General features: G+C 43.5%; 1 protein-coding gene across 20 annotated transcripts in view; it reads right to left on the reverse strand.

Moving 5' to 3' along the window:
* The window catches only part of USP54 (ubiquitin specific peptidase 54), a 279,027-nt gene that overhangs the window by 74,236 nt on the left and 184,921 nt on the right, over positions 1–19,870 (reverse strand). For 18 of the 20 annotated variants that reach the window (XM_073352837.2, XM_073352834.2, XM_073352849.2 and 15 more), the window contains 4 exons: positions 8,531–8,677; positions 6,570–6,719; positions 4,355–4,523; positions 432–602 (listed from right to left, as the gene is read on the reverse strand). In XM_073352837.2, coding sequence (XP_073208938.2) covers positions 432–602; positions 4,355–4,523; positions 6,570–6,719; positions 8,531–8,677 — 637 coding nt within the window. The remainder of the gene's footprint in view (positions 1–431; positions 603–4,354; positions 4,524–6,569; positions 6,720–8,530; positions 8,678–19,870) is intronic. The other 2 variants (XM_073352844.2, XM_078853771.1) reach the window with 1 other exon arrangement.

Consider the following 19,870-nt stretch of genomic DNA (forward strand, 5'->3'; position numbering starts at 1 on the left):
TCCGTAGAACAGATTCTCCTCCAGCTCCAGATCCCCACCAACTTGCCTTCACAGTACAGGCAGACAGCTATCCTCTGACCTCTGTCCTCCCACAGTGCAGATGGATACTCATCCTCACTGCTGTCCGCTTTAAGCAGAAACTCCCTGATGACCACATACAGGTCCCGGTAGTGTGGACTCCCTTCCCATATAGCCTCAGCTACTTGAATGCAGGGACTTGCACATGCCACCACTGACAACGTTTTGAAATAGTGCTTTGTACAGCTGCATCATGCTATAGATTGAGGGCCATAATTCACCAGATGCCAGCACTTCAAAGAGCACCCCATGCCAATATGCCCTGGGCTGTATTTAAACAGATATTGTTTAACTGAGCTCTACTGTAATCTCCAGATTCACAATGGCTACATGAGCACAAAGGTGTCTGCTACCTGTGTCCCTGCTGGTTTGCGAAGCTGTGTCATTCTCCACATTGTAGATGACTGTCCCCTGCGAGTCAGAAGAGAAGTGACTGACCACAGACTCATGGTGTAAGTGTTTATAGGGATAGCTGTCTGTAGAGGAGTCTGTCCTGGTGTCACTCGAGATGGAAGGCTCCCTCCCTAATGAAGGAAGTAATGGCAAATGTCAGCCTCTATTTGGGATATACAGATCAGGAGAGATTATGACAGAAAACAGAAACAGAATGGAGGAAACTAAACAGAAGCAAAGAAACAGGTTTAGGAACAAAGAGATATGCAGAATCACCTACACAATATTCACAGATTCAAAGATGGTGGAATTGACTGGGTGAAGACTCATGTCATCTAGTCTAATCCCTTTTCATCTACGGGAGAGGTAAAAAATATACTTTCCAAATATACTTTTACATAAATATGACTATGATGAAAACTTTACCAATCTCCACATGAACTGTCAACAAATTAGTTAATTTCAAGATGATTTTGTTCTTTATTAACCAAAAAGCCTATTAGCATAATTGAACTGTGGAACTAATTGCCACAGGACTGCACTGAGGCCAAAACTAAGTAAGATTCTAAGAGAATTGAAGATTTATATGGATAACAAGAATATCCAGAATTATAATAGTTAATGCTAAGAACTTTCTAAAAGAGATATTAAATTTCATGCTTCAGGGTTTAAACCAATCTAACTATTAGGGAATAGGACACATCTGCCTAATGCAAGGTATCTTGGACCTTTCCTCTTAAGCACTGGGTGCTGGCTGCTGTTGGAGACAGGTTCCTGCACTAGATGGACCACAAGTTTGATCGAGTATGGCCTTTCTCGTGTCCCTTAGCCCTTTAAAATATATAGACAGATTACTCTTTCTGTCCTTTTTTCTCAGCCTGCAGGAAAAATACTTTGGATAGTTTACAGGGTGTTGTGTATGTACAACATACCCACCCACACAAGCATGCGCACATTAAAATTAAAGAAAAGAAAAACTGATCACATGAGCTCTCTATTTAGTTTTGTAAACAAGTAGTTCCATGGCCATTTTGATTTCTTCTGGGAGCAAATCCAATAGTCTATGTAAAATTTCTGTGAAAGTTATCTTCTGGACCCTCAAGCCTCCCCCTACTGGTTAAAAGTGTCATTATTCCTCTGCAATGTGGTGGGAGATCATGGTCATGAAAGGAAAGGAAATCTTGGTTAGCTAGAGACCAATCCCATGGAATGCTTTGAGTATCAGGGCATGGAACTTGAAAAGGACTCTGTATTAAACAGAGAGCAAAGTATCACAGGGAGGTATTCATAATGAGCTTTCTGACTATGCACAGAGAGATTTGTAACATTTTGTACCACCTCAAGCTTTCTCCAAAGAGCCTGGCTTCAATCCTAGATATGATGAAATACAATGATTAGCCTGAAGGATAGGGTGCAATCTTATGGCCAGTCACAGATGGGCAGATTGATTTAATCAGAGGGAAGAAAAAACCCATTTTTAACTGATGTTGTAGAGGAGACAAGTTCTTTGAAGCATTCCTCTCTTTCTCCTAGCACCATATCAGTTTGTCTGGGTTCAGCTTTAGCCAGTGCGCTTTGTGCTTATTTCAGCTAGGCATTGATAAAGCTGGGAGATATACTGTTGATATTTGACATAAAGGAGTTGCAGAGCTCGATGTCGTCCAAATTCTGCTGGCACCTCAACCCGTATTGTCTCACCAGCCCTCTCAACAGCTTCATATAGATATTGAATAATGTGAGGGAGAGGACCAAGCCTTGTGGGACTCAGCAGCGAGGATTTTGGAAATGGAAGAACAGGTTGCTCGTAATGACCTTCTGCGTTTAGTTTGAAAGAAAACACCTGAACCATTTTAGGATGTTTCTATTCAGCTCTGAAGCTTCTTGGAAGCAGGTCAGGATACAATAAGATCAGATGCTGAAGAGAGATCCAACACAATGAGTATGGATGTACTTCCCTTGGAGGTCAACCAGAACAACAAGAACAGTCTTCGTAGCATGTCTCGGCCTGAAACTTGCCAGAGATACTAGCACCTAACAGGTGGCATTGGAGACTCTTTTTTGCAAGGTGCTCAATTAGCTTGCTTAGAAATTGGAGACAAGACACTGAGGGCTCGTCCACACTGGTACTTTACAGCACTGCAACTTTCTCGCTCAGGGGTGTGAAAAAGCACACCCCCGAGCGCTGCAAGTTTCAGCGCTGTAAAGTGCTAGTGTAGACAGTGCACCAGTGCTGGTACCTATTCCCCCTGTAGAGGTGGTTTTTATATAGCACTGGGAGAGAGCTCTCTCCCACCGCTGATGCCGCGACTACACAGCCACATTAAAGCACTGCTGCTTTACTAACTTTGCTAGTGAAAACATGCCCTAAGTGGTTGTGTACAAAATCTGTTGTTGAGTGATGCTTTCATTACTACTGATTAGAATGTTGCTCGTTTTAGGGTGCGTGGTAGATTCCCCTCATTATATGATGTAATGACAATCTGTTAGTAGAGGCCCCAGATGCTCTCTACGTCTTCAGCAGGATGCACATGGACAGTTACACTGCAACAGGCTACTGCAGGGTAGATTCACACCCAGCTTGCCATGGTCTACTTGTTGTGTAGACAGGCCCTAATCATGTGAATGGGTTGAATTCCTGGGAGGAAGGTGACGTTTTTCTGGTACTGCTCTCAGACTGCTGTTCTTGGCAACCTATGAAGCCCTCCCAAATGCAAGTTAGCTTCTCTGTAAATATCCAAGAATAGAATCAGCCTTCCTTGCAATACTACCACAGTGTAAGCTCATGTACAGTTTATATCCACCACTGCAATCTCTCTTCTTGATTGCTTTTAAAATGTGCCTCTCAAAATGTCTATACTCCCTCTTCTTTACAGGAAGCCTCATCTCACTTCAGTCTGTTCAGTGTCCTAATTTATCCACATACTTAACAAATTAGCCTTCTCTTTGTGATCATTATTTCAAACATTGAGCAGACTCAGAACTCATCTCTGAAGGCATCTTACTTGACCACATCCTTCCAATCCAATGGAACACCACTGACAGTGCTGTGTTTTCTCTCCCTAATCCATTAGTGTATCATATCATTACCATATTGCTGGATAATAAAGGATATTTAAGAGACAGTATTGTGTTGGATGCCTCATTTAAACCCCAAGAGATTCATGTTGGCAGTCACTCTCTTTATGCATTCTGTATGTTGTGTCAAAAGCATTGATCACCTTCTCTTATGTTTTGTGCATCTCTGCTCCTGTTTCTTTCCTGTTAAAAACTAAAGATAATTTTATGAATTCAATCACTAGATAAATCTGATACTGTGTCCATATTCTTGTGTCAGTATTTTCTCCTAGATATACTTAGAAAAGACAAATTTCCAGACATATTTAAAATGATAGAAACCTTGAATGTTTTATGATTAGGTAGGTTTTTTGTAATCATTTGGATAGAGGACTGTCTTTATACATTTAAAAAGTAAAATTACAGGCTCATCCTCTAGTTTGGCAATAGCATACTGTCTCTTGAAATTCTGGCTGTCACAATCTGGGAATGCTCCAAAGACAGTGAATTCTGCCCTGGATGGAGTAAAAGAGGATGGCTCATTGCATTATTTAACGGAAACCTTCCCCAGCTGACATTTGGTCTTAAAGAGAAGCCCTGAAAGCAAGTCCTTCAGGCAGGAGAATGTACTTGTAATTTATGAAGCTGTAGTTTGAAAGGGAAGGTTTAAGAGTTAAAATACTGAGGATCCTTCTCAGGACTCCAGGTCAACTTTGATCAGTGACAGAGACCTGGCTAGCAAAACAGCACCCAAAATGAAGAAAAATTTTTCTAACAGTTCAGCTGCAATGGAGATGGGCATAAAGCATGTACAGTTCAGATTGTTTACCTGAGTCCTCGCTATCATAGCAAGTCCTGCTATACTGCTGTAAATCCACCTGAGAGGGCAAGTCTTGAATCGACACTGGAGTTCCTCTCGGATCTGCATAAAGCAGCAGCAAAGGCTGATAATGACCCTTGATGCACTTGGTCACAACATCTTTCCATTTTGGACCAATCTGAGTTAAAAAAACAACAAGAACAAGAACACGCCTTAGCTTTTCTTTTTACTTCTCTCAGGCAAACCAGGAGACTGGTTCTTAACCTCTTCATATGCTGCACTGTGCAATCAAGTAACACTCCCTGCACACCTTCCCGCCCTCCCCAAAGATTCTTGATGCCCAAAGTGACAAGGGACAAGTGATAAGTGATCACAATAAAGCTGCACTAATTCTACCCAGAGTCCCACTCTACATTCACATGCTGAAGCATTTCATGCTTGTTACAAACTCTGAAATGTTACTGAAAGTAAAGATGTTAATTAAAATTGACATTTCCGTGCCTTCTTCTGACAGCCACCATACTGCTGTCATAATTTGTGATACCAGTTGGACGGGAGCCCAGTGTCAGCAGAGACCAGAAACAGTTTATGCCTTGTTTTGATAATCAAGATATTTACTGTTTTATAGTCAAACAAAATTAATGTTTGCTAGAATATAGGCTTAAACGAATATTCTTTCCCATTCAGAGTTTAGTCATGCTAAGAAAAACTTTTTAACCACATGAAATTTCCCAACACTTCACTGACCAAAATCAGGGCACATTTTTAATGTTATAGCTTTGGTACCAATGATTATCAATTAATCTATCATAATTTACAAGATGCATTAAATAAAAAAAATAAAACACGCAAACCACAGATTTCCAGCACTGGGATTAATTAAGATCACAGCTAACATTCGGTGGAGACTCATCCAGCATGCAAGAGGTTAAACACTTTGCTGTATAATCATTTCTTCTTCTGAAAGGTCAGCATGACTGTATTTTCTGTTTTGGTGAGCTGAACTTTAATTCTTGCAGCCAGTATTCATTTGAAAACACTTCTCTGTGTTTTAGTACAGGTTTCCAGAGATGCACAGAACACCTACTCCAACAGGTCTGCTCCTTACACAGATATTCTGTTGCAGCACCGTATTATCCTTAGCAAGGTTTTACTGCAGAGGAACATGACCAAGAACAAGTGGAAGGCTTATAGCTCTCCCTTAGAGACTGTGCTTGGTGAGATTATGGAAGAAAGCTCTCCTTTGTTACTTTTGTGCCTTTGTGACAAGGGGAAATAGAAGGGGAGGGGCATGAGATGAAGCCCAACAAAATAATGAGATGTAGTAATCATGTGCCAAGATCCCAGTGCTGATGGCTTTGGTGCCAAGCATTTCATCCTAGGTGCAGAAAGAAAAAAGGCACTGGTAAGAGAGGGAAGAATGCGCCGCAGGAAACAACTACTAGAGGGGAGTGGCATCCAGATATTTCAACTGTGAACCTTAGGAGAAGGGACTCAATGGCAACACCATTTGTCTGGCGGGCGGTGAGAAATACATCCAACGGCATAAGTGAATTGTAGGATTCCAACCAACAGCATAAAGGCAAGACTGGCAGGCAATTAAACAGAACCAAAGAGAAGGCCTCTGGGCCTTCTGGTACCACTGAACAGTTGTCAGTTTACCTGGTACTGGTTGCCATGCAGGTCTCTGCTGTACAGAAGTCCACAGCTGTTTCAACATTTGCCATCAGCAATGCAGGCACCAAGAAATCAAAGAAAGGTCAATGGGAATTAAAAAAAACAGTCTGAGGTGACACCATGAAGATCAGAAATAATGTAGATAAGGGGACCCTCCCATCATATAACTAGAAGGCATCTTTGAACGGAGAAGAAATAGGATCCTGAACACTCATTTTTCTCTTCTTCCCTTTCCCCTTCCAGGTCCCTCAGACTCTTCACCCTCTCTCCTCTCTTAGGCCTTATTTTTATTTCTTTACGATTCTCCCATTTTAAGTGGGTTATCCTCTGTTGCAAAATCATGTCTTCTGGAGAAAGCATCTCCTCCATCGGACTTACAGAAAGCATTAGTTCATTCAGAGAAATCTTTAGGAATTAAGTAGGACCTCAGGTGTGAGAACACACACACACAGTTTCTGGAAATCTTTGGAAAGCAGTATGGATCTACACCCTCACCAATACTCCAACAGTTCTTACCATTTATAAAAATAATCTCCTATTTCCTTACCTCTTTGACATGGGCATCATCAAAGTACATCCACTTGCGGATCTTCGTTTGGAAGAAGAAGGTGGAGTAATGTTTTCCGTAGTAACAGATCATTCCCACCAAATACAGCTCTGACTGTTTTGCTCTGTCATCAGTTACTCTGAAAAAGAGCTTCAAGGGGTGAGGAAAAGGAGAGAAGAAAAAATTATATAATAAAATTCTGTGCATTAAAATACTGTGTTTCGTTTGAAGAGCTAAAAATGCTCTACAGAGCTGCATTAAGCGTTATATGCCATTTTTTCAGATGGAGAAACTAAGGCACAGAATGGTTAAGTGATTGGTCCATGGTCATACAAGTCATTGGCAGAGGTGGAAACGAATCCAGGTTTCCTGACAGCCCACAACTGCCTTGTAAAGAAGGCATTTATATCAATGATGTAATTCCCTGCTAGACTTTAAAGTGTATTTCTGTTCTGAAAATTAATAAAAATGGCACTCTCTTTCTCAACAAGAAGCCTACTCCCTGTATGTTTTCTGTTACATCTTGTGGCTTTACTGAGTGATTTTTAAAAAGCTACTCTTTACCTCTCTCTCTGCACTCCACAGCTAACACTGTTCTGGTATGGAAGAAGGAGCTGAAGTTTGTTCTGGCTCTAGCAAGGACAAACTGAAGTCAGTGGCCTTGCAGAGGTGTAACTGAGGGCAGTAGTAGGCCTCCAGAGTCTATCAGTGGTGGAGGTGTTGGCTTGCAGATCCCAAGCTGATTTGTGTTGACTTTTAAAATTGACCAGATTTCATTTAGAAATCACTGACACACAAAAAAGCTCTTTTGGAGTCACTTTTCTATGCATTACTACTTTACATTTTAAGGGTCAAATTCTGTTCTCAAGTGATGCATCTGCAACTTAGTGCAGTTTCATGCCAAACAGTTCAATTAGTTTCTCAGTGTTGAGTAACTAGTGATAATTCCTATTATGTGGCACACCAACAGTTTAGACCCCAAATTTAAGTTATTTTAAAAGTACTAAAGTCTCAGAGGAGCTGACCTCCAGAGTCTAATTACAATATAATATAACCATATTCAGTCACTGAGAAAGTTAAAATACTACATGAGCCAGTATCTCCCAGTCTCTTGTGTTATCTCTAAAATAAGATAGCTGTGACCAAATCCTTGGATGGGGTTACTTAGGAACAAGTTTTTAAAAAAACATAACACACTTTGGCTCCATTACAAACACAGACAGGAATAACTATTGTTCAAATGGAAAAAAAACACAAATATTGGTAGGGAAATAGACAGCTATTTTCAAAAGAAATTGGCGCAAACAAAAATCCCCCTGAAAATGGGAAACATTTGGATTCAGATCTAAAATTGGCACTTTGGGGCCACTTCCAATTTTCAAGCACCTAAAGTGACATTAAGAATATAAAATTATTAGAATTAACATTTTAAAATATGCAATTGATTAATAACTAAGAATATACAATTAAAAATTCTGTACAAGTGTGCTTGTCCGTGTTCTTTTAAATCTGTTTCCAACAGTTGCAACTACTCACTAGGGCCAGGGAAGTAAAATGATTAGGTAAATGAGACACCACCAATCAGAGTAGTGGGACCATTTCCTTCCTCTTCTCTATTCCCCTCAGTACCGTAGCAGATCTTGTTCAAAGAGCAGAGCACTCACAAAGGGGAGTTACCTAAACTATGGGAGTAAGGAAGAGCAAGGAGGCAAATAGTTGATCCGATGCCAACAGTTTTTCACAGGCTTGGTGGAGCATTCACAGAGGGCCCGATCCTTGGGTTGAGCCAAGCTCCTCTCAATGCAGGATTGGGATGGTCAGAGGCAAAGGTGGCTGCATGCCATGTTTATGCTCCCATGATCAGAGGTGAACCTGCATCCTGAATGCATACAAGTGAACAGCACAGACATATTTTGGGAAAAGGGGATTTTGAGAGATTGTCAAATGTGCAGTAGACTCACATCTCCAAGTTTGAGGCAGGTGCCCAGGCTGTGAATGACATCCTCAGCTAGATCTGAGTGGTCTGAATCCCACACCAGCCCAATGGTGATGATCTGGGGAGAGTTCATGAGCACACGACGTATACGGATCTTTTCCCCACAGTTACTCTGAAACAAAACAAAAATCCGCACAGACATTTTTTATAACTATAAAACTGAATGGAATAAACAACTTTGCAGTTTACTGTATTACCACTGCAGGGTCTTGCCTCTTGCTTCAATATAGAAGGTGACTGGAGTGCAGCAGATTCTACATGCTCAACATATGAAGATGGGGGAGAGAAGAGCAAAACTATGTGAGGACTCATGCCAAATTCTGCCTGGTATTCACATGTGAATACAGTCAATTCTTCCTCAGATGAAGGATAATGCTTAGAAGATATAATTGCCCCAAGGGAGGCATGTAAAATAGGGAGAATGGGTGAAAATGGAGGGTGCTCAAGACTCCAGTGGAAATTGAAAGGATGGCTCACTTTTTTTCCCCACGCATTATTGGTATCATTCTCTATTTTCTTTTCATTTGCACCTGTGGTTAAAAAGTATGTTTCGCACTATTGAATCGTGACAAAGATTTTAGCAGAAATACCATCTACCTGACTGCACTCCATGCTCTCAGTTTATACAAATCCAGATCAAATAAAGCTATGGAATTGGTGTATAGCCAAACACATTCTCTCAGCACACCATGGCTGATGGATTAATTAAGGTTAGACACATATCAGAAAATATTCAGCAAGTACTTGGAATCATCCATAATGCCAGGTAAAAAAGGATTCATTTACTTTCTTATCACTTGATGCAGAGAAAGCCTTTTATGGAACAGAGGGGAACTTTCTGTTTCAAGTCCTGTCCAATATTGACATTGGCCCTCAGTTGCTTAAATGGATAACTGTTCTTAACCTGAGCCCAAAAGGAGCTGGGAGAATTAATGTGGTTAAATTTACCATGTTTGAATTACATAGGGGGACTACGCAGGGATCTCCATTGTTATTTTTATTTTTTGCAGAGATCATGAAACCTTTTGCCCAGGAGATACAGGAACAATGAACCTACCTATCACAGGAACAAAACTTGCAGGAACACATCAGAAAATATCTTCATATGCAGATACAAAAATTTTGTATAAACAAAATTACTGTATTTCCCTAAAATTAGTTTCTATATAAATGTATGATTTGGGAAAGCATCTGGATTTAAAGTAAATTATGCCAAATCTGAAAAGCTAGCTACAAATTTGCCAGATTCTAAAAAGTCAATCCTCTATAAAGCATTTGGATATGAATGGGCAACAAATTCTATAAATACCTGGGAATTCAAATCTCAAACAACCCAGAAGAGCTCTACAGTTTAAATGTTAAACTATTACTTTAGCATGTGAAAAAAGATCTGGGATGCTGACAGATGTACGCAATTTCTTGGTTAGGAAGAACTGCCACAGTCAAAATTAATATTTTGCCAAAAAGAAAAGGAGTACTTGTGGCACCTTAGAGACTAACCAATTTATTTGAGCATAAGCTTTTGTGAGCTACAGCTCACTTCATCGGATGCATACTGTGGAAAATGCGAATACAGATTAACACGGCTGTTACTCTGAAACCTGTTATTTTGCCAAAGATATCTTTCTGGTTTCAAAATCTTTCTGTGATCATCCATAACACCCTAGGAGGAAAACAGACGATGTTATCAGAATGTACATGGAGTAAATAAAGAGCAAGTGTGAGTGCAGATACTTGGTACGGTCCTATTAATCAGCAGTTCTCAAACTTTTTTTTCTGTGGACCACTTGAAAATTGCTGAGGGTCTTAGAGGACTACTTAACGATCTTTCCAAATGTTGTTTGTACCATTAGCTAACTATTGTAAAGCGTTTTGGATAAAAGTGCGATATAAAAAAACCTTAATAATTAACTTTTTTTGTTCTACAAATAAAAGCATACAACTCATATTTTCATATCAGTAGTTTTACCTTTCTAATGTGATGGATGTGCCCATTCTCCCCCGTTGCGGCAGCCCCCAAACTGGGGCTGGGAAGGAGAGGGGTCTCTCCCTCTCTCCCACATCGCAGCAGCCCCCGAGCTGGGGCTGGGAAGGAGGGCCATCTCTCTCTGGCAGCTGCAGCCCTGGAGCTGGGCAAAGTCACCTCTTTCTCTGGCCACCGCAGCCCTGTACGTCCCAAATTCCCCCCATCTCACCCCACTACGCCCTCCCACCTACACCCTATTCTTGCCAAGGCCACCAGATCACCTTACATGTGCGTCTTCTCCACGGTCCAGGCACCTAATTAGTGGAGCCAATTTGTTGTGTCTGCCCTGGTTTCTGTCCCAGTTTCAGGAGGGATCCTTGGTCTAAGCGTAGCTGGGTCCAGTGCCATACCAGTGGCCCTTCTGGAACCTGTGGGGTCCCTCCCCAGTCAATTACAGCTCTGCAGCCATGTCAGCTGGCTCCATCTTCTGAGCGTTGGAAGCATCATTGCCACAAGCATTGTAGCATTTGTACTGAGCCCGGCACTGAGCAGGATCCCTCTTGTGTCCTTCATTTGCTCATGTGCGGCCGCACAGGCGTACACATTAGAGGGAACTATACAAGGACCACCTGAATGGAGCTCACAGACCACTGGCGGTCCATGGACCACAGTTGCAGAACCACTGGACTAGATGTTCCAAATATTCAAGGCAGCAGTGGACTGGGGGGCACTCTAACCTAAACAAACACTGGTGCGACCTAAGAACTCTTAGTGCCAACTTAGCGGGGCTCCAGACATCTTCTGGTTCTGGTATGTATATTCTGGTTCACCAAAGACCATAATGTGAGATTTCAAATGAAAGCCAGTGACACACTGATCATCAATATCACTGTGAAATGTATGTACCTGTACCATGCAAGGAGTTATATATCTGTACCAGAAAATTATGTTCTTAAGCACGTAAAGTTAAAAGCAAGTCACAAAGGATCTTGATAGGCTCTAAGATAACCTCATTCATTGGCAGCACTAGTCTAACTGAGGCCTCAGATGTTATAATGTCCACCAGCGAGAGGGATTTTTCCCGGACCTCCTCTGGGTGGATATCAAGTGCCATAGTCAGCTTCCTCAACAGCTGCTGCTGAGTCTTAAAATCATCGAGAGATGGAGAAATAGGCTCCGACACAACTGTGTCAGCTTCTGGTCCTCTTGTAGCTGCTTGCAAGAGGGATCCTGCTCAGTGCCGGGCTCAGTACAAATGCTACAATGCTTGTGGCAATGATGCTTCCAACGCTCAGAAGATGGAGCCAGCTGACATGGCTGCAGAGCTGTAATTGACTGGGGAGGGACCCCACAGGTTCCAGAAGGGCCACTGGTATGGCACTGGACCCAGCTACGCTTAGACCAAGGATCCCTCCTGAAACTGGGACAGAAACCAGGGCAGACAGGTGGCATATCCCTCCTGAAGGGACCAGCTGTATTGGGACAGATAGGAACCTACTTCAAAGCCTGATGATGACAAAGCTTCTCCTGAGACCAAGGCAGTGCCATACTAGTCGATATCAGAGAAGGCAGCTCAGATTCTAATGGAACCAGGGATATCTTCTGTGGCTTTCCTCTAGACAGTGCTGGCCTCACTGGTGCCCTGATGGCTGCATCCAGTGGAGCTGAAGGCATAGGAGGCAGTATCCTGGGCACTGGTGCTGGGCAAGCCTCTTGAACAACTGGTGACATCGGCACCAAGAGGTTCCAACAGCTCTCTCACAGCTTCAAAGGCCTCAGAAGTAGACAGTACCAGGAAGATAGTATGCGGTACCAAGACATGAGGAGATGCCAGTGAAGGAGCTTTGGGAGTCAGTCTTTAAAGGCCCCACTGGGCTCTGGAGTCAACAAACTCCCATTTAGAGATATGCACGGGGGAGTGCTTCCTCTTTGAACGCCCTCTCGACTCCTTAGCAGAGTTCATCTTCTTTGATTCCCTCAACAACCCCAGTACTGAGTCCAATTTCTGATGCCTCTTCTTCGGTACAAGACACGCCGATCTGCCTCTCGATTCCAGAAGAGCTGGAGGTGCGTTGACAGACTCTGAGGTGTTCAGTACCCAGATCAATGAAGAGGGCTCAGGTGGAGGCCATAGCGCCAATTCCATGAGCAGATATTTCAATTTGGCTGCCCTGCCTTTTTTCAAACAGGGCTTAAAGCCCTTACAAATACCATATTTATTGCTCACATGAGCCTCCCCAAAGCACTTAAGGCAGCTAGGGTGAGGGTCACTATTTGGCATAGCCTTGCTGCAAGAGTGGCAGAGCTTGCAACCCGGAAAGCACAGCATACCTCTGGTATTGAGGCTGGTACCCAAACTGGGTGCTGGAATCCACCAAAACAACAAAAACAAAAGAAACCCTTTAATATTTGCCAACTAACTGTACTGACTATACATGATATTATATACAGTTACTAAGAAAGACTTCAACTAGCAAGGATAGGGAGATCCAACAGCCATCACAGGTGGTAGGAAGGAACAAAGGGGAGTATGGGGCAGCTCACACCTTTAAGCCTGCACGATGTATGTGAGACAGCAGAGGATGCTGAAGCAGCCCTGATGGGTACTGCTAAGGGTAAAAAGAAAAGGAGTACTTGTGGCACCTTAGAGACTAACCAATTTATTTGAGCATAAGCTTTCGTGAGCTACAGCTCACTTCATCGGATGCATACTGTGGAAAGTATAGAAGATCTTTTTATACACACAAAGCATGAAAAAATGGGTGTTTACCACTACAAAAGATTCTCTCTCCCCCCACCCCACTCTCCTGCTGGTAATAGCTTATCTAAAGTGATCACTCTCCTTACAATGTGTATGATAATCAAGTTGGGCCATTTCCAGCACAAATCCAGGGTTTAACAAGAACGTCGGGGTGGGGGGTGGGGGTTGGAAAAAACAAGGGGAAATAGGTTACACGGCTGTTACTCTGAAACCTGCTAAGGGTAAAAGCTTTCCAATTGTGAAGTGGAGTTCACAGACACCTGCAGTAGAATGGACAAATGCAATCACTCAACAAGAAAATTTATTTAAGATACTGTTCCAATAATTCCTCACACCAGACAGTTTAAAAAACAGAGAGAGATTGAATAGGGACAAATATTGGAGAAATTGTGAAAGAGGAGATTTTATGCACATATTGTGGCTATGTCCAGTCATTAGGGAGTACTGGGATGCAATCTGTAACCAAATATCACAATGTGTTGGATATTTATTATCAAATGACCCTTTGGTAATCCTCTTTGGGCTTCCTAGTAGCAATGGGCATACAAAAGGAAATAGAGAATTAATCAGCTAGTAGCTGCTCAGCTACTGATAGCTTCTCTATGTAAAAAGAAAAATAGTCCAACCATAGAGGAACAGTTAAAAAAAAATACGGGAGGTTGTTACGGAAAAAATAATGCATCAACTATGTACCCAGCAAAACAGAGGACAAATAGATACTTAGATATTTGGTTACCTTTTATTCAGCACTTAGACAAGTATATTCATCTGCAAAAAAAATAGCACACCTGTCCAATTTTTTTAAATATTAACATTTGATGGAGATACCTGGTGTGTTGAGTATGTGTAATCAGAGATTTCACTCAATCTAATAAAATCCATGCTCACTCTGTAATATGGTAACATCCTGTTAAACAGAGATTTGATGACTACTTTCCTGTATAAATGTTCTCTTTAAACATGAGCTCACTGTTGTAATTATTACCATTTTGTTTCTGATACTTATGTGGCAAGGATTTGTAAACCTGTTAATATTTCCTAAATAAATAAATAAATAAATAGTAAAATAATTTTGTGTGCAAGTACACGTACACATACAAGCACACACACACACACACACACAAAAGGGCTGCGATCAGAAGCATTTTCAACACCCTGGAAAAAAGTTTCCCATCCAAAATAAGAGAACTGCAATTCCAACAAGTGATACAAAATTAAAAAGCTTTCTATTTAGCCTTGCCAGAGTCACTGTATCACCTTCACCACCCTCAATGTCAGGTCACTTTAGGCTGCTTTGCACAGATTCTCAGGACAAAAAATCCTTTTCATAAAAGGCTTCTCATAGCCAAGAGGCCTGTTTCACCACTGAATCTAATCACTCCTGACACTTTATCCACGGAATGAAAGATAAAGTGGGGATGGGGGGAGGGATAGCTCAGTGGTTTGAGCATTGGCCTGCTAAACCCAGGGTTGTGAGTTCAATCCTTGAGGGGGCCATTTGCGATCTCTGGCAAAAATTGGGGATTGGTCCTGCTTTGAGCAGGGGGTTGGACTAGATGACCTCCTGAGGTCCTTTCCAACCCTGATATTCTATGATTCTATGACCTCTTCCTCTCAACAGCAATTTACAAAGGTGGTTTAATCTTTATAAGATTAAATCATCAGGATTCTCTTTGCAAGCTTCACTACAGCATCTTTCAGTCCAAACAACCCAAGAGAGCATAGCTTGAGATTTCCATGTCATCTTTTTGGGGGTTAGTAATAAGTCAGCCAAAAGCAAAGGGGTGGGGGGGAAGCCTTTTTCCAAACACTGGGATATCTTAGGGAGAGAGAAGGACACATATATTCTATTTTCCAAATGTCATTCAGGTGGCTGACGTTAACTACAGGAATTTGTGTGGTCTCCCTCGGGGCAACTGAATTGCCTTACCTGCTATTCTCTTCCTCTCTTCTCCCATTGGTTTGAAGTGCTACTGAGCTATTCTCAAGGAGCACAACTAAATTCATAACTTTCTGATAGAGAGGAAGGAATGCTGAGTCCTGATACAGTGATTCATATCTTGCATTACAGGAGGTGCTACTTTTAACTAAGCCACCTCAGGATGGTTCCCCAGAATGTTAAATAAACAAGCCAAAAAGTAAGATGAGGATAACAACAGAAGAAGGGGAAGCGATCAGCAAACGATTTAGTCAAACCAAAGAATTCACACCTGATAAATCAAAGGGCTCTTGTCTTCCACAAAGGCTATATTCTTACTAAATTATGACTTTCCATATTTTGATTGAACTGATAAAAGCTTGCCAATTTTTTAAATGTGAAAAATATATATTCATCTACTTTCATTCTCAAAGAGCCGAAGCATTTTTACTCCAACTTTCCAAAAAGGAGACATTCATCTTTGGCAGAAACTAAGCATGGAAAATTTCAGTCAGAAAGGTGAAAGTTTCGGAAAGTTATAAGCAACTGAAAATAAAAGGGTTAAAATGGAAATCCTAACACAGCCTTGGTTAGTGCAGTTGTTACAATTCCTGCTACAATCAATGCCAGTTTCTTCTCCTTCTCCTCACAAAGGTTCACCACTAAACTCCACTGAGGATCTGACAAGATTCGTATCCCAAGAGTACACAAAGCTATAATTTTAACAGCAGCAATAATTTACAACAGTGGCTTATAGACACCAAAATGCATCAAGAAGTTTGCCCATCCTTCTCCTAGCTACTAATTCAGGTCCTGACCCTGTATGTACTTCAAGTTAAGCACATGCAAAAGACTTTGCAGGATCATGGCCTTAGCCTTGGTCTACACTAGGACTTTAGATCGAATTTAGCAGCGTTAAATCGATGTAAACCTGCACCCGTCCACACAATGAAGCCCTTTATTTCGACTTAAAGGGCTCTTAAAATCGATTTCCTTACTCCACCCCTGACAAGTGGATTAGCGCTTAAATCGACCTTGCCGGCTCGAATTTGGGGTACTGTGGACACAATTCGATGGTATTGGCCTCCGGGAGCTATCCCAGAGTGCTCCATTCTGACCGCTCTGGACAGCACTCTCAACTCAGATGCACTGGCCAGGTAGACAGGAAAAGAACCGCGAACTTTTAAATCCCATTTCCTGTTTGGCCAGCGTGGCAAGCTGCAGGTGACCATGATGGAGTCCCTGAATCGCAAAAGAGCTCCAGCATGGACCGAACGGGAGGTACGGGATCTGATCACTGTTTGGGGAGAGGAATCCGTGCTATCAGAACTCTGTTCCAGTTTTCGAAATGCCAAAACCTTTGTCAAAATCTCCCAGGGCATGAACGACAGAGGCCATAACAGGGACCTGAAGCAGTGCCGCATGAAACTGAAGGAGCTGAGGCAAGCCTACCAGAAAAACAGAGAGGAGAACGGCCGCTCCGGGTCAGAGCCCCAAATATGCCGCTTCTATGATGAGCTGCATGCCATTTTAGGGGGTTCAGCAACCACTACCCCAGCCGTGTTGTTTTGACTCCTTCAATGGAGATGGAGGCAATACGGAAGCAGGTTTTGGGGACGAAGAAGATGATGATGAGGAGGAGGTTGTAGATAGCTCACAGCAAGCAAGCGGAGAAACCGGTTTTCCCGACAGCCAGGAACTGTTTCTCACCCTGGACCTGGAGCCAGTACCCCCTGAACCCACCCAAGGCTGCCTCCTGGACCCAGCAGGCGGAGAAGGGACCTCTGGTGAGTGTACCTTTTAAAATACTATACATGGTTTAAAAGCAAGCATGTGAAAGGATTACTTTGCCCTGGCATTCGCGGTTCTCCTAGATGTACTCCTAAAGCCTTTGCAAAAGGTTTCTGGGGAGGGCAGCCTTATTGCGTCCTTCATGGTAGGACACTTTACCACTCCAGGCAGGTAACATGTACTCGGGAATCATTGTAGAACAAAGCATTGCAGTGTATGTTTGCTGGCATTCAAACAACATCCGTTCTTTATCTCTCTGTGTTATCCTCAGGAGAGTGAGATATAATTCATGGTCACCTGGTTGAAATAGAGTGCTTTTCTTCAGGGGACACTCAGAGGAGCCCATTCCTGCTGGGCTGTTTGCCTGTGGCTAAACAGAAATGTTCCCCGCTGTTAGCCACAGGGAGGGGGGAAGGTTGAGGGGGTAGCCACGCGGTGGGGGGAGGCAAAATGCAACCTTGTAACGAAAGCACATGTGCTATGTATGTAACGTTAACAGCAAGGTTTACCCTGAAAGAGTGTAGCGACTGTTTTATAAAATCTGTCTTTTTAAATACCGCTGTCCCTTTTTTTTTCTCCACCAGCTGCATGTGTTTCAATGATCACAGGATCTTCTCCTTCCCAGAGGCTAGTGAAGCTTAGAAAGAAAAAAAACGCACTCGCGATGAAATGTTCTCCGAGCTCATGCTGTCCTCCCACACTGACAGAGCACAGACGAATGCGTGGAGGCAAATAATGTCAGAGTGCAGGAAAGCACAAAATGACCGGGAGGAGAGGTGGTGGGCTGAAGAGAGTAAGTGGCGGGCTGAAGAGAGGGCTGAAGCTCAAATGTGGCGGCAGCGTGATGAGAGGAGGCAGGATTCAATGCTGAGGCTGCTGGAGGACCAAACCAGTATGCTCCAGTGCATGGTTGAGCTGCAGCAAAGGCAGCTGGAGCACAGACTGCCACTACAGCCCCTGTGTAACCAACCGCCCTCCTCCCCAAGTTCCATAGCCTCCACACCCAGACGCCCAAGAACGCGGTGGGGGGGCCTCCGGCCAACCAGCCACTCCACCACAGTGGATTGCCCAAAAAAAAGAAGGCTGTCATTCAATAAATTTTAAAGTTGTAAACTTTTAAAGTGCTGTGTGGCATTTTCCTTCCCTCCTCCACCACCCCTCCTGGGCTACTTTGGTAGTCATCCCCCTATTTGTGTGATGAATGAATAAAGAATGCATGAATGTGAAGCAACAATGACTTTATTGCCTCTGCAAGCGGTGATTGAAGGGAGGAGGGGCGGGTGGTAAACTTACAGGGAAGTAGAGTGAACCAAGGGGCGGGGGGTTTCATCAAGGAGAAACAAACAGAACTTTCACACCGTAGCCTGGCCAGTCATGAAACTGGTTTTCAAAGCTTCTCTGATGCGTACCGCGCCCTCCTGTGCTCTTCTAACCGCCCTGGTGTCTGGCTGTGCGTAACCAGCAGCCAGGCGATTTGCCTCAACCTCCCACCCCGCCATAAACGTCTCCCCCTTACTCTCACAGATATTGTGGAGCACACAGCAAGCAGTAATAACAATGGGAATATTGGTTTCGCTGAGGTCTAAGCGAGTCAGTAAACTGCGCCAGCGCGCCTTTAAACGTCCAAATGCACATTCTACCACCATTCTGCACTTGCTCAGCCTGTAGTTGAACAGCTCCTGACTACTGTCCAGGCTGCCTGTGTATGGCTTCATGAGCCATGGCATTAAGGGGCAGGCTGGGTCCCTAAGGATAACTACAGGCATTTCAACATCCCCAACAGTTATTTTCTGGTCTGGGAAGAAAGTCCCTTCCTGCAGCTTTTGAAACAGACCAGAGTTCCTGAAGATGCGAGCGTCATGTACCTTTCCCGGCTATCCCACGTTGATGTTGGTGAAACGTCCCTTGTGATCCACCAGAGCTTGCAGCACTATCGAAAAGTACCCGTTGCAGTTTATGTACTCGCTGGCTTGGTGCTCCGGTGCCAAGATAGGGATATGGGTTCCGTCTATGGCCCCACCACACTTAGGGAATCCCATTGCAGCAAAGCCATCCACTATGACCTGCACATTTCCCAGGGTCACTACCCTTGATATCAGCAGATCTTTGATTGCGTGGGCTACTTGCATCACAGCAGCCCCCACAGTAGATTTGCCCACTCCAAATTGATTCCCAACTGACCGGTAGCTGTCTGGCGTTGCAAGCTTCCACAGGGCTATCGCCACTCACTTCTCAACTGTGAGGGCTGCTCTCATCTTGGAATTCATGCACCTCAGCGCAGGGGAAAGCAAGTCACAAAGTTCCATGAAAGTGCCCTTACGCATGCGAAAGTTTCGCAGCCACTGGGAATCATCCCAGACCTGCAACATTATGCGGTCCCACCAGTCTGTGCTTGTTTCCCGAGCCCAGAATCGGCGTTCCACAGCATGAACCTGCCCCATTAGCACCATGATGCATGCATTGGCAGGGCCCATGCTTTCAGAGAAATCTGTGTCCATGTCCTGATCACTCACATGACTGCGCTGACGTCGCCTCCTCGCCCAGTATCGCTTTGCCAGGTTCTGGTGCTGCATATACTGCTGGATAATGCGTGTGGTGTTTAATGTGCTCCTAATTGCCAAAGTGAGCTGAGCGGCCTCCATGCTTGCCTTGGTATGGCGTCCGCACAGAAAAAAGGCGCAAAACGATTGTTTGCCCTTGCTTTCACGGAGGGAGGGAGGGAACGGGGGCCTGACAATATGTACTCAGAACCACCCGCGACAATGTTTTACCCCATCAGGCATTGGGATCTCAACCCAGAATTCCAATGGGCAGCGGAGACTGCGGGAACTGTGGGATAGCTATCCACAGTGCAATGCTCCGGAAGTCG

This window comes from Lepidochelys kempii, chromosome 7 (genome assembly GCF_965140285.1).
Source record: "Lepidochelys kempii isolate rLepKem1 chromosome 7, rLepKem1.hap1, whole genome shotgun sequence".
NCBI lineage: Eukaryota > Metazoa > Chordata > Testudines > Cheloniidae > Lepidochelys > Lepidochelys kempii.